Genomic DNA, 13,616 nt, shown 5'->3' with positions numbered 1-13,616 from the left:
TACTAAATTTTCCTTCAGTTTTTTTAAAATACTTGTCTGGCTCCATGTATTTTTGGGCAGGTTATAGAATTTGGAAGAATAGTGATGTTGTATTATAAATATGTGTCTCTTTCCAGATGTATGAGAGTTTCACCAAAATTTGCTAAGTTTTACAGTCTTTGAAAAACATACTAGCACATATTCCACAGAAATTTCTATGATTTGTAGTGGAAAAATTTCTCAAAGTCCTGTCACCACTGAATGTGCTTGGCCCTCAGCATGCCTTTGAGAAACCAGTGAAATATAGATGAAACACTGGGTATTATTAGCACATCTTTCATCCTACCATCTCATAAATTTGCTGTTTATATCAAGAAAAACTGTCAGTGGCACGTGCATCCTCTCTTGAATGTCATTTTACTCACCTGTAAATCTTGTGCCTGAAACAATTTTATATATTGCTCTTTCCATGCTTGGATCAGCTCAGACCAGGCTTGCTGAAGTCTGGAGAGGGACTGGCGAATCTCAGGGGTTGCATAGTGACCAGAATTGCCAAGTTCTTTACCATAATCACTGAGAGCATTGAATCTTTCCACTCGGGCTTCAATCTCCTCCTAAAATACATTATTAAGGTTGATGTCAAGGGTTTCTGAAAAGCCAGTTATTCAGAATATGAGCCTTAAGGGGAAGAGTTTGGGCTGTAACTTTCCAGCACTAATATTTACATGGAAAATCATTCATCTTTGAGCTATGTTACTGGAATGCCATAGAATTTCCCAAGAGAGAGTAAATGTAAATTATAAATTACTTTATTGGTCCAGGAACAACTATTTGCCTACAAATGAAAATTGAGATTTAGTTAGAAACAAATTAGAAAATGCTGACATATAAATGAACACAATTTCAAACATCCATAATATCATCCTCCAGTCTTCCTACATAAAAGTGGTGCTTTTAAGAAACAGTACCTAGAATTTTTCCTCTCCCGACAAAGAAGCTTGCATCAGATTTTTATGTTAAAGACATGGTTTTATTTAATTTTGTGTTGTTAAAAAGAAACACATTTAACTTTTGCACCTGGTCTGAGGAATGAATTACACCCCTATACTGAATCCTGAAGGTGAAAGCATAAAAAGCAATTATGACCCCTGCAAACTGAATGTGGAATTTCTAATGTAAGCAATTTCAAACTGAAAATAACTATGGACTGGAATAATACCATGTATTAACTCATACACTGCCTTAAACACTATGGCATGTACTATTAAATTTCTGAAATTAGAACTGCTGCTTTTAGAGATTTTTAGAATGGTGGAATTGCCCATTCATATGTATAAAATCATATATCAAATATTTTTAAAATTCACATTAGCATCTCGTGTTCTAGTCTCTCCTATGGACTTTGGTTTGAGCCACTGACCAGAATGAAAACCCCCTCCTTCTTGCCTTGTCTGTAATTTTAGTTTAGTCAGCATAAGAACATAATGCATAAATTCCTCCTTTTCTCTGTGACTGTCTCCTCAGAGCTCCTTGACTAACAGGTATTAAAGACTTAGATCTTGCCACCATTTAAATTTGGAGCACACTACGTCAGTGGTTTGTGATTTTTTTTAATATGACAAAGAATTATTAGCAAAAACATTTTTAAGTGATAGGAGAAAGCATTGTTAAATTGGATCACTCTAAAGAAGGAGGGGATTTCAGGTACTTCACACTAAATCCAGGTTTAGAAAATGAATCAGAATCTACAAACTGTTTGTGTTAATAATGGGACCCACAAAGCACTGGGTATCAGTAACTATTCTGTCAACAGGATTTTTAGAAGAAGTAAAGTAACTGCAAAGAGAATGTAGCACAACAGCTGAAAGATAGCTATGATTCTTGGGAAAAAGTAAAATATTGACTTTTTTCCTAATGTTAATTAAAATTTCAGTCCTTTCAGAAAATAAACCAAAAGTATTAGCCAAATTAGCCACCAAAACATTAGTAAGGTAATTATTACTGGGGTATGAAGTGCTTCAGAACTGAATGTGTTGCACCATTCATTGGCAATTTGCTATGAGAAACAAACTACTGGTTTTATTTCCTTCTCACATAAATTAAGTTCACATGAAAAAATCTAGCTGGAAGCAAGGATTAACTGGCATTAAGTTATTTAGCAATACAAATAAGGAGATGAGCAGTGCGTATGATGTGAGACTGAGCCTGTTTTTCACCATCAGGCTTGGACAGCAGTAGAGGTGAGAGCTCATGGGGCTCCTGAGCCTTTTTGCAAAGACACAAGCTGCCAAACAGCCCATGGGACAGTTTTGTCAGTATGTAGGTGATTTCTATCCCCAGCCTGGTACTGAAAACAGGTTTTTTTTACCATGTTATTGACAGAGGCATGCTGTGCACACAGAAAGATTCCCAGTAGGTGCAACTGGAGCCAAGGAAGATACTTGCCTTTCTCTCCTGGTGCTCCTCTATCATACTTTCAGCTTCGTTTGCGCTTTTAGGCAGCCCCCCTGCTTCCATTGAAGCTCTGGTGTTTTGGGCCCAGTCTAGTATCTCCTTCATCTCCGAGTTAAATTTCTGCAGCTGGTATGAGGCTGCCAGCTTCTCCTTCCTGCCACACAAGGTGCAGTTCAGCATCATCTAACACAGCATTATCTAGTTGCCTCTCCCTCCCAATTTGCAGAGGAAAGTGTCTTAACAGAAGCCAAATGAAATTAATTCAAGCTTTCCCTTACAGTTCCTAAGAGTTCCTGATGTTAACAAAAATCACAGGAGATGGACACTGCCTTGGACACAACATACTTACTAATATTTTTACATCAGTTCATTAGCACAAGAGAGCTAAAAAAGCCTTAATATCTGTTGCTTACAGCAATGATTACAGATCAGGATTAAGCCTTTCTTGTTTTGGAAAGATTTGAGAAAAAAATCTTCAAGAACCCTCCAAAAATACCTTTCAATTCTTGTTTTGGAAAGATTTGAGAAAAAAATCTTCAAGAACCCTCCAAAAATAAGTCTTTGACAAAGGCTTTATGATAGACTTAATTTGATAGTCTGGAGACATTCTAGTAACATTATTTAATGGGATAAACCACAAAAACATTGTATTAGTTTTCCCCAAGTCACATCAGTGGAAATTCTTGTGTATCAAGTCACATTTTTTCCAATGCAGGTGTCTTAGCTGCGTATGTAAAATTTGAAAAAAATCCTTTAAAAACTTTAAAAGACCTCTGGCAAGTAGGGTTTAGACCCCAGGGAGCAGCTTTGCTCCTGCTGAGAGTTACTCAAACAGCTCTAAGTCTTCACCTTTGTTTGGCCTGTCCCTGGAGTCGCTGCCAGTTGTTTTTCATCTCCTGTTGCTTCATAGTCAGTTTGTCATTTATGGATGGATTCCTTGTGGAGAGGCGGAAAGATTCCAGTTCCAGTGGCTGGGGAGAGATTTATAGTGGGGTAAATTTACGCCAAACACTTACATTCATTTCTGAGTTTGCCTTTCAGGAAAAATAGTTCATTTTAAGACCCCAGCTCTCGAAGGCAGGTAATTAAATTACAGTGACAAAATATACAAAGGGATACGTAATATGCAAAAAATAATACACATGCCTGCAAACATCCATGTGCAGGCATTGCTTTGTATGCACAAAAGTTAATTTGCAGAATATGGACTAACAGGAAAATGAAGTGATAATTCTAATTTATATTAGCAGTCTGATGGACGCTCATCAACTCAGGTTTAAAGTTGAAAACATTCTTGCAAAATTCCATCAAGTTGATGAAAATGAAGGATTTTAATTATGCAGAACAGAAAATATGCCAGGCTGGTTTTAATCCTTAAAAAAGTACAGTTATTATACTTTTGTGAAGAAAAAGTTTTTCATTTTTTCTATATGAAAGGGCCAACAGTGAAAAAATGTGAGAGGTTGTCATTGGATTTCTAGTACTGTTCAACAGGATATATTTCTTTTTAGTAAAAATATACAAATATAAATGAGCTTTGACCCATATTTAATGCTCAATTTAATTTAGTCCTAGACGATGCAAACTGACCAATTTTTACAAAAGCCAGAGTGGATCAGGCAGGTAATTATAACCTAGAATTTCTGTGTTTGATGTCTGTGTCAGAAAACTACATGCAGTATGGGGCTTGCATTTAAGATCTGAACAGAAATAGAGTTGTGGTTTTTGGCTCAGCTGAGTACAGGAACTGCTTTCCAAAATGTATAGGACAGATTTGGCTTGTAGGTGAGGGCCAGAGACCCAGATAGCATTAAAAAAGGACTTCTATTCTTGGATTTTGTGCATCAGGAATAATAATATTTGATAAGATAAAGTAGGATTAAGCAGCACAATATTTTCATGAGAAGAAATTTATGCTGCACTTGCTTTGCTGAAAATTCCTGTGAATCCATCTGAAGAGTAACAATGATTTCTGCACCACATTTTCAAGAAGAAAAAGTGAATTTTTTTTTAGTATCCTTTGTACTTCCCTACTTCTTACCTCCATTTTGGACTTAATAACACTGATTTCTCTCTCCATTTCTTCGTGTCTTCGAATCAGGTTTTCCACACTTTCCACATCTTTTCCGTAATCCAGTGCTTGTATCAATACACTCTGGAGAGGGCATTGGGATGTGAAAATGGTGAAGATAACACCAAACAAAAGGATCTGTATTTTAATGATTTCAAAAAGCCTCCTCCTTCACTTCTTTGCATTGCCATCTAAATGTTCTTATTGTCTTTTTAAATATCAATAGAGCACATTGTCTTCTTTCCTTGCAGAGATAAAACAAGAATCCACATCTCTTTGAACACTCATAATCCTGCTTAAGGTTCCTCTGGCCATTCACACGAAAACAAAGACAGGCGTGCCTGCCCGTATTTCTCAATCTTTCTATTTTATTTTATTTTTCATATACCAAACCAGAAAAAATATTTCCCAATAAATTGTTGTACAGAAATTCAGGTTTGTGTTATGAAAATATAAAAAATAAAATTTACCCTTGCGATCCTAAGAAATTAAATCCCATAAAATGAAGAAATACATTTTAAAAGTTGTTTTAAAAATTTCAAGCCAAAAGTCTTGTAACCTTAAGTAGTACCACTTGCCTACTGACTTGTAATTAAATAAATATAATTACTTACATTGATGAAATAATTTTAGTTTTTATATAGCCTTATTTTTTCTGCTAATATCAAAATTACAATTCAGGATTGGAATTTTTACCTCCATTTTGTGAATTAATAAGATTGATAGACCATTTTTCCATTTCAATTAATCAAAATTGGCAAACTTACTTTCTCAGTAATTCTTTCTGTGATGTCATCTATTTCTCTGATTAAGGCATGAATCTCTAGGGCTCCTTCTAACTTCTTTCTGTATGCATTCAGGTTACCATGAAAACTGTTCCACCTTTAATTGGAAATAATATTTTAGAGATGTATTTCAGAGGTAAGGATTTCCACAACTGAGTTTCACAATGCTCATATTTAAACAAAACCACAGGTTTTCTGAACTACCTCATGTATTGATCTCCCAATTCTCCATAATAGGGGGCTCATCACAGGATTAAAGCATTAGCCTGAGAAGACTATCTGGCTGTATTTATTCCATGTCTTTAGGATGGCAGGGGGGTTAAAAGCTAAAAAGCACCAGTCCAGTTTCCTTAATCTCTCAATAATCTCACAATTGACACCTTAATGCTTTTGTTTGTTAGACAGGGGGCTGTGGAGCAGCAAAAGGCAATTCACCACAATGATGGGAATGATGGAAGTGTGTCCGGCTGTGGAGCAGCAAAAGGCAATTCACCACAATGTGTGAATGATGGAAGTGTCCAAGGTTCATGAATCTTGTGTGCCAAGTAATGTGAAATAGAGTATTTGACTCCAAGGCTAGAAGCATGACTTTGGCTCTTCTGAATTAAAAATCCTTCTAAGCTACCTGCTCTGGAAAGACAACTCCAGTGTCTGATATTTGGTAGTTGTGATATTAAAGAAGAAAACAAATGTTCAAATCCCTCCATTTACCTCAGCCGAAGACACCTAATTTTCCCTTCTTGTTTTTGCTTTACAGGGAACATTTGAAAGCATACTCACTTCTCATTGAGCTGCTTTCGGCGCTCATAGATTGTCTTTGTTTCTTCCTTGTTCTGTCTCTCCAGTTTCATGGCCAGGGCATTGATAGTCCTGATGTGAGCATCGTCCACTGTTGACTCCTGTAAAGTGAGAAAGGGAACAAAAGTACACGTTCCAATTGCTTGTGACCCAGTTTTCCAGTGAGGTGTGAAAATCAACACAAGCAGCCACAAGAAAGGGTTTTACCCCACTAACACGTCAGACACATAGAGTTTGCTCTGCTACAACTGCTGGTGTTACCATGTGCCTGATGATTAGACAGTAAAGGCAAGAAAGAGCATTAATGGCTCTAGATGCAACAATGATCCTGGTCTAGGTGAGGGCCCTCAGACACCCATTTCTAAGGCAGATATTCCAGCAGGGGTTCATTTGATGGAGAAACAAGGATGCAGTTGCTGGTTACACAGGTGGCTGCTGTGGAAGAGATGATGTGTGGGGTGGCAGATTGCTCCTCTCTCAGCCAGGTCTCCTGGGCCTACTGGCTGTTTTATCTACGTGAGCTCCTGCCCCAGAGTGCCTTCTGTACTGTAGACAACAGGCTCAAAATCCATGCAGCCTTGAGAATCCCAAACAACCCATGCCACTGGGTTTTCTTCTAAAGCTAAGATTTCTGGGAGACTTGTTTCCCATGCACATATCATAGAATGGATAATATTTGCATATTGCCCATATTATCTGGAGTACAGTGGGATAATTTTTATTTTGGAGCACTACAGATGGCCAATGCTGAACACTGCTCCAAGATTCAAAAACATTCTTTATTTTTCTGGGACAAATAAATCACAAGTTTAGCAGGGAGACAATCACTGGTGTAAAGAAGTACAGCTGCAAGATGCCAGCACACTGTTAGTGTAAGTATTCACTGCATTGTGTGTTTTGTTTGTGCTGCATCCATACCAATATGCATGCTTCCACATGTGCTTTCCTATCATGTACAGCCATAAAGTAAACAAAAGAAACCAGCAGATGGTCAGATATTCTTCAGAAACCCTGCAGCCTCCTGTCCTGGGAAATAATAGCAGCACAATGAATAAAAAGTTTGGCAGCCATCAATGAAGGAGGATTACTCCCTATCCTGATCTAAGATTTTTCAGGTGGGAAAACCCAGACTGGATGGATGCACACACTGTGCCAGAAGCCTCCTTCTCTTTGTATCACCCTATGAAACACTGCATAACTAAACATCAGCTATCAGGGCATAGCTGCATAACTGTCCCAGCTTTTTATCTGCAGGGGTCATGTTCAGAGTGTTACAAGAGCAGCGGCTACAAGCTGATACTGCCTAAGGCCAAGAGTTTCAAGAGTGTGGCACATAAGATCTACTTTAGTTGATGGAAAAACTTTCCTAGTCAGAGGCTTATGCTGGCTGGAGCACTGGGTTGTTTCTGCCCTATTAATCTTTCTTCTTTTGGCTGGTACAAGCTGTGGAAGAGCCCTTGCTCAATCCCTTAGCTCATAGTCAGCTGAATGTCTCTTCAATTTACTAATTTCCCTGGTGCTGAAGCCAAATAATTTGGCTCTCTATCCAAATCCAGTGTGAACGCACTGTCACGAAATTCTGCTGGGCTCTGGAATAAGGAGCTCCAGGGTTTCTCCCTGGTGTCAGGCATATCTACACTGTTACTTTGCATAGAAGAGGATTGTCTCCTCCTGCTACTGGGCAGCAAAAGCAGAAGATGGGAGCTGTCATAACAAAAATCAGCAAAAAGATAACAGGCAAACAAAGGATAAAGAATATTAGGAGAGTACATTAGAGTAAACATCACTCACAAATTCATAACACATCTCTTTCCAGACCTTTCCCACTATTTCCAGACTAGCAAATCTTTCCTGTGTGACACACAGACCTCTTAGTCCTCATCTGTAGCAGCTCACACAAACAGAGAGAACAAGAGGTTGCTGCAAATGCATCCCCTTTATACATGGCCTCACAGCTCTCGTGGTGGGAGCTGAACACAGGACAGGGAGGGCCCTGCTCCCCAGGTTTGGTGCCTAAATTGGCACATCTCACTGGGGGCAGGAGAGGCAGCTGGCATGACTCAGCACCATGGAAGAGGGACAGCATTGAGAGGTGAAGAGTGCAGCTGTCTTGTCACATGGCTGTTATCCAAAGTGTAAACCATTGCTCTGTTTTACTGAATGTCTGGTTATTAATGTTATGATTAATGAGTAACCACGTGTGCTGTATAAACAGAGGCCCCCAGATTTATGTGCTTAATTTGGATGAAGGAGTATGAGAATGAGACCATCCCTCAGGAGGAGGAAAATGGAGAAATAAAGGTTAGAAATAGAAAAAACAGTATTTTTTTTTACAGGCTTGTTCATGGAAGGTCCAGATCAGTTCTCATGTTCAAACAAGCATGGCTGAAACCACCATTTTTAAACCACTTTTGGGTAGAAATCACTGTGACTTTGCAGACCGCATGAACCAAATAAAATCTGCTTGAAGTCAGGCTCACACAGTGAGTTTTCCAGTAATTTAATGCAGTCTGAAATGTTACGTTGTGTCATGAGTGCCTGACAGCTCTGCCTAGACATCTTCAAAGCAGAAGGCATAATAAGAGAAAATTCTGTCTTTTTAAATGACTTTTGAGTTCGTGATGCTTCCTATCGCTTTGGTCTTACACCTCAGACCACTAGAACTGTATTTGCTAACTGGACTGAAAAGTTACCTGCTGCTTGCAGCCCTGCAAGACACAAGCATGGAAAACACCTCTTACCCCTGATGTTGCTCCACGGAACTCATTCAGCTTTTTCTTGAGCTGCAGGCAGTGTTCATAGTCATTTCCCACATCACCCACGTTAATCATGACCTCCTGGGGAAATAAGCAGCAGACAAATATGTAGGTGAAGAGTACAAGAACACAGTTACTCCCAATGCTTAACCTGAAGCAATAAGTTCTGTGATGTGTCTATAAATCACCGACCTACAGCTTCTGAAATAGTCTCTTCTGATCTTTAGATAATTACGAGACTTGGTCCCAACTCCCTTTTCCATTTATTACTGGCTGTGGAAACAACCTCTGGATGAAAGTGATTCTTTACTCCTACAAAGAGAAAGTTTCAGATTTGATATGCAATTAGAGTGAAGGCCAGCTACCAAATGCTTCAAGTCTCTTCCATTCTAATCTGCTTTCATTTCTCTGTTTCAATAGAGGCATATGAGATGGCCCCAAATAATCACAAACTCTTCATATGCACAGTTTACATGAGAATATGTGCTAATACTGCCCAATTGACTCTGGTATGGACAGACTCCATAGAATTTGTTCAATCATTCCTTTCATATTGCTTGTAGAACATGTCATGATTCTTCCAGACAAAAATCACTAGGGAAATATCCTGGAAGATGACACATTTATCAGAATGTCATTACTAAATAGCAAGTTTTTAGTGAGCTTCTTGGGTTAAATACTAAAATCCACTTGCCTTCTCCCTGATCCAGGCTTCCACCTGGTCCACCTTCTGGAGAAATTCTAGGAAGTCCCGACTGTCCTCCAGCATCTTTCCACGAGCAGCAACAGCTCTCTTCAACTTCTCCCAGTGCTCCTGAAGCACGCGGACTTGGCGACGGATCTCTCCTGATTTTGGGTGGCCTTTTGATGCCAGGGCTTCTCCTTTCTTCACATTCAGAAGAGGAAATTAGAAATTAGAGTTGCCACTAATTTTTAATGGGATTACCATGTTGCATGACCTTCCTAGGAGGAGTCTTTCACCTTCCTAACCTGGATTGAACAACAGATTACTACTATAAATTCTTATCACCCAAATGATAAAGCCAGCTGGAAAGCTCTTACATCAGGGGGGAATCTAGAATCATAGAAAACTGGGATTTGAATATTTCCCTGCCAAGAAAGATATTAATGGAATGGGAGCACCAAGTATTACAGATGACTGTGCCCTTTAGCTATATGATTCACTCAGTTCCAACAAGAACATTCCCAAATTGGGCATGAAATCCTATTTGCCTTTTGTAGGATTAACCATGCCAGGCAAGGAAGAAGTCAGTGTATGTTTTCCTGTTTAGGCTATAAGGAAAGATGGAAGCTCCCTGAATGGAGCAAATAAAGTATCTCCCTCTTGTAAATTAACAGCATTGCATTTCCATGGCAAAGCAACTGAGTTCTTGTCGCACCAGTAAGATAATTGATGCAGAAGTGATGACCAAGCTACTCTTCCTTCACATTTCATCAACCTGTCTGTCTTTGGATGAGCAGTAATTATCTGTAAAAACAGTAACAGAGTGAGAGGGTCACCTTATTAACAGCTGTGATGATTTCTTCATTTGCTAGAATCTCTGCCTCAAAGACCTGATGTTTTTGCAGCAGCTTCATCTTGTCCTGCAGATTGCTGGGGTCTTGTATGGAGGGATCCTCCAGCTTCTGCATGCGCTCACTGATCCAATCTTCTGCCTGCAGCATTGAGAGGCACCCGTGTTAGCACAACAACTACCTGGGATCCTGGGGCCTCCCCCCAGGATATTTCTCTATTATTTCCAAGTGTCTGTACCTGAGCTGGATAGATTGAATGTGAGCTGACAGCTGAGGTGGATTTCCAGTTTCTAAACTCATTCCATTTTGTTAAAATCATGTAGGAATGAAACTAATTTTTATCTGACCACAGGAGTAATGAAAAATTCCTTGAATACCTCAGATTTTATCACAAGGCATTAACAGATTATACAGTCTTCTAGATTATGTAGAAAGAATCTCTGAGCCTTAGCATGGTATGTATTTAAAATGAGATTATGACAACTGATTCTGGGTGTTTAGGGTTCTGAGTTTCATCTGGTACCTCTGCCATTGACCTACCTGCAAACTGAGTAAAGATTCTTTAGAATTCAGTGCCTCACCTATAAAACAGCACTAACATTTCCTCATGTCAGTGGTGTTGTGAGACCTAAATGGAAAATGCAATGCAAATAAAGATTTACAGACAGGGCCCAAGCACTAGTCAGATTATTTGAAAGGAAATACAAATGTATTTACTTTTGTACTTCATAAAATTTAAAATGATCTGGTCAGGAACACCAGATTCAGAAAGGAGGTGATTTATGAGAGCTAACAAAGAAAAAAGTTATGTGTTTCCCTTAGGAAATTATTTTTTAAGGGGATTTCAAAGTATGCAGAATAAAATGAAGAATACGATAACAAGTTTTCCACAATTTTCTTCAAGTTCTGCTGAACTTTAGCCCTTAGCATTGAAGGAAGTATTTTCTATCCATCAAAACACTGGGTACTGAACACTTGACATAATGTTGTAACTGATCTTGTTGTCCTCAGAGCACTGAAGTAATGTAATGTTTTGACAACACAAGAGCTGCAAATTGAAGGGCAGCTTTATTAGTTTCAAAATATCTTGGCTGCTCTTGTGGAACTGTGCACTATGTGCACACAAGACTTGTCAGCTGGGGGATTTTCTCTGTTAATTAATGATTTGAAATGTTGTTTCAGCTGCTGAGATTCCATAAACAAAAACAGAAATAGCTTTCACTAGCAACATGCTCTCCAGAAACTGTTTCCCTCCAAAGCCCAGTTAGAGACCCAAACAGGCCATGTCAAACTTGCCCAGGGCTACACATTGCTGTGTGCTGCTTGCAATTCCAACACCCTCCTCGATGGCCTTCTCCCATTCCCAGCCACACACTTGTGCTTCAGTGTCACTTCAGTGACTCTTGAATGAGAGGCTCATCCACACAGTTGGAATAATAAACAAACCAATCCCCAGGATAAAGCATCTTTAAGGCTGGTTTCTCTCCTACTTTTTAATTGAAAGCAGTGGCTTTAATGACAGACTGAACATATGCTCTCTTAGTGCCTTGGTCTATTTAAGGCTTGTTGAAGATGGCTCTAGAGAGTGAGGGATCCTTCTCCTGGCCTCGTGCCCACATTCAGATGTGAAGCAAAGCTGATTTGTTTTCCCAAGATCTTTCTATGGAAAGATTGAACAGTTGTTCAATGGACGGCCATTTTCACTGCATTGAAGACAGCAGAAAAACTAGTGTGATGCTCAGCATAGGCACAAGACTACACTTATTTCTATGGGAGTCATAAAAAACGTGGGCACCACCAACTTAGAATCTTACTCTTTCAAAATATCAGTTACTGTAACCTCATAAGTACAAACTGTAAATTACACTGATTTCTTAATGACAGAAGTATGCAAAGCATATAAAGGGATGCCTGCTCCAGACATCTAGAGATAACAACTAATTCTCTCTATCACTCCCCTGAGACAAAGATGTGAATGTTTTTTTTTTTTATTCTTATGTAAAGGGTGAAAGAGAAAGGAAGTACTACTAATGTCATGAGCAAGTTTCAAAGTCAGCCTTAAAACCGAGAGCCAGCTTTAGAAGTCAAAGTTTTAACCTTATAATATTCCCTCTGCAATAACTTAAATACACATATTTCTAAGTAGCAACTTGTTCATTTGCCTTCCAGATTAACACTGAGCTACTGACTTTTTGGCAAGGTGTAGTCTGTAAGTCCACCTCATTTCTTTGAGTGAGACAAAAGCACTGATTTCTACTGTAGAAGGGTGAGTTTTATTTTGTAAACTTCATGTGATCTCTTGAGTTAATTATTGTGGTTCATTGTACTAATATGTGTAGTTCTCTATGTCATTGCTTCTAGAGAATAACTAGAAAAATTGTAATGACAGTGATCACTAATTTCTGCTGACACAAAAAATTCTGCTTGATCAATAGAAATTACTTAACATGTTTGTAGGACAGAGAGTTTTCAGAGGAGTGAGGCCTGAGCTATGGGTCTTATTCTCTTAATAAGTAAGAATAAGCAATGACTTCACTGATTTCACAGCCAAACTCAAAACTCACCTCCGAATTTAACATTGCTGTGGGGACCATTCTCACATATGAACTTGTACATGCCCAGAATAGAATTAAAATTAAATTAAACATTCCATTCTATCCAACAAAGAGAAAGAAAAATATTACTGATTTTAGCAAGATTTTAAAAGATTTTTGTTTTGTAATTACTTGGTGACATTCACATTCTACAGCAGTAGGCAATGATTGTAGGTTGACGAGGTAAGTGAGCACATAAACTGAGAGCAAAAACTTCCCAAAGAACTCCTGGCTGAATTTATGTGAAGAAAGTGGATGAGAACAGGGAAATGCTCTTCTATGCAGGGCCAAATCTTGTGCTTTAATCGTGTGATTCAAGAATGAAGGGGGACCCCGGCCCAAGCACTGATTTGACAATTACAGAGAGATGGAAAGAAATGCATAATTATTCCTAACTAATGGGTTGATTTTATCTCTAGAAGGGCTTTGACAATTTCTCTACCAAGAGGATTTTGGGAAACTGCTCTTTTGAAATTATAACCCCTGTGCAATGCACCATCCAGTTCCCTCTGCTAGTCCAAAAAGTGGACAGGCCATTACTGGTGGATTTTCATTACTTTCCTATCATGGGATCATAAAAGTATAACCAAATAATACAAGCTAATATTTGGGTGTATAAATAATTTCTGCTAAATTTTATTAA

At 38.7% G+C, this 13,616-nt stretch overlaps 1 protein-coding gene across 1 annotated transcript in view; it reads right to left on the bottom strand.

Moving 5' to 3' along the window:
• SPTBN5 (spectrin beta, non-erythrocytic 5) overlaps positions 1-13,616 on the bottom strand; it is a 91,332-nt gene that overhangs the window by 24,021 nt on the left and 53,695 nt on the right. Inside the window, exons 36-44 of the mRNA XM_039704931.1 lie at positions 10,365-10,520; positions 9,538-9,729; positions 8,829-8,924; positions 6,070-6,188; positions 5,272-5,386; positions 4,475-4,588; positions 3,283-3,404; positions 2,425-2,587; positions 405-593 (exon numbers count right to left, since the gene is read on the bottom strand). Coding sequence (XP_039560865.1) covers positions 405-593; positions 2,425-2,587; positions 3,283-3,404; positions 4,475-4,588; positions 5,272-5,386; positions 6,070-6,188; positions 8,829-8,924; positions 9,538-9,729; positions 10,365-10,520 — 1,266 coding nt within the window. The remainder of the gene's footprint in view (positions 1-404; positions 594-2,424; positions 2,588-3,282; positions 3,405-4,474; positions 4,589-5,271; positions 5,387-6,069; positions 6,189-8,828; positions 8,925-9,537; positions 9,730-10,364; positions 10,521-13,616) is intronic.

This window comes from Passer montanus, unplaced genomic scaffold (assembly GCF_014805655.1).
Source record: "Passer montanus isolate IOZ18808 unplaced genomic scaffold, ASM1480565v1 scaffold18, whole genome shotgun sequence".
NCBI classification, from domain to species: Eukaryota; Metazoa; Chordata; class Aves; order Passeriformes; family Passeridae; genus Passer; species Passer montanus.
The sequence above is the reverse complement of the archived record's forward strand: the minus strand, read 5'-3'. Positions and strand labels throughout refer to the sequence as shown.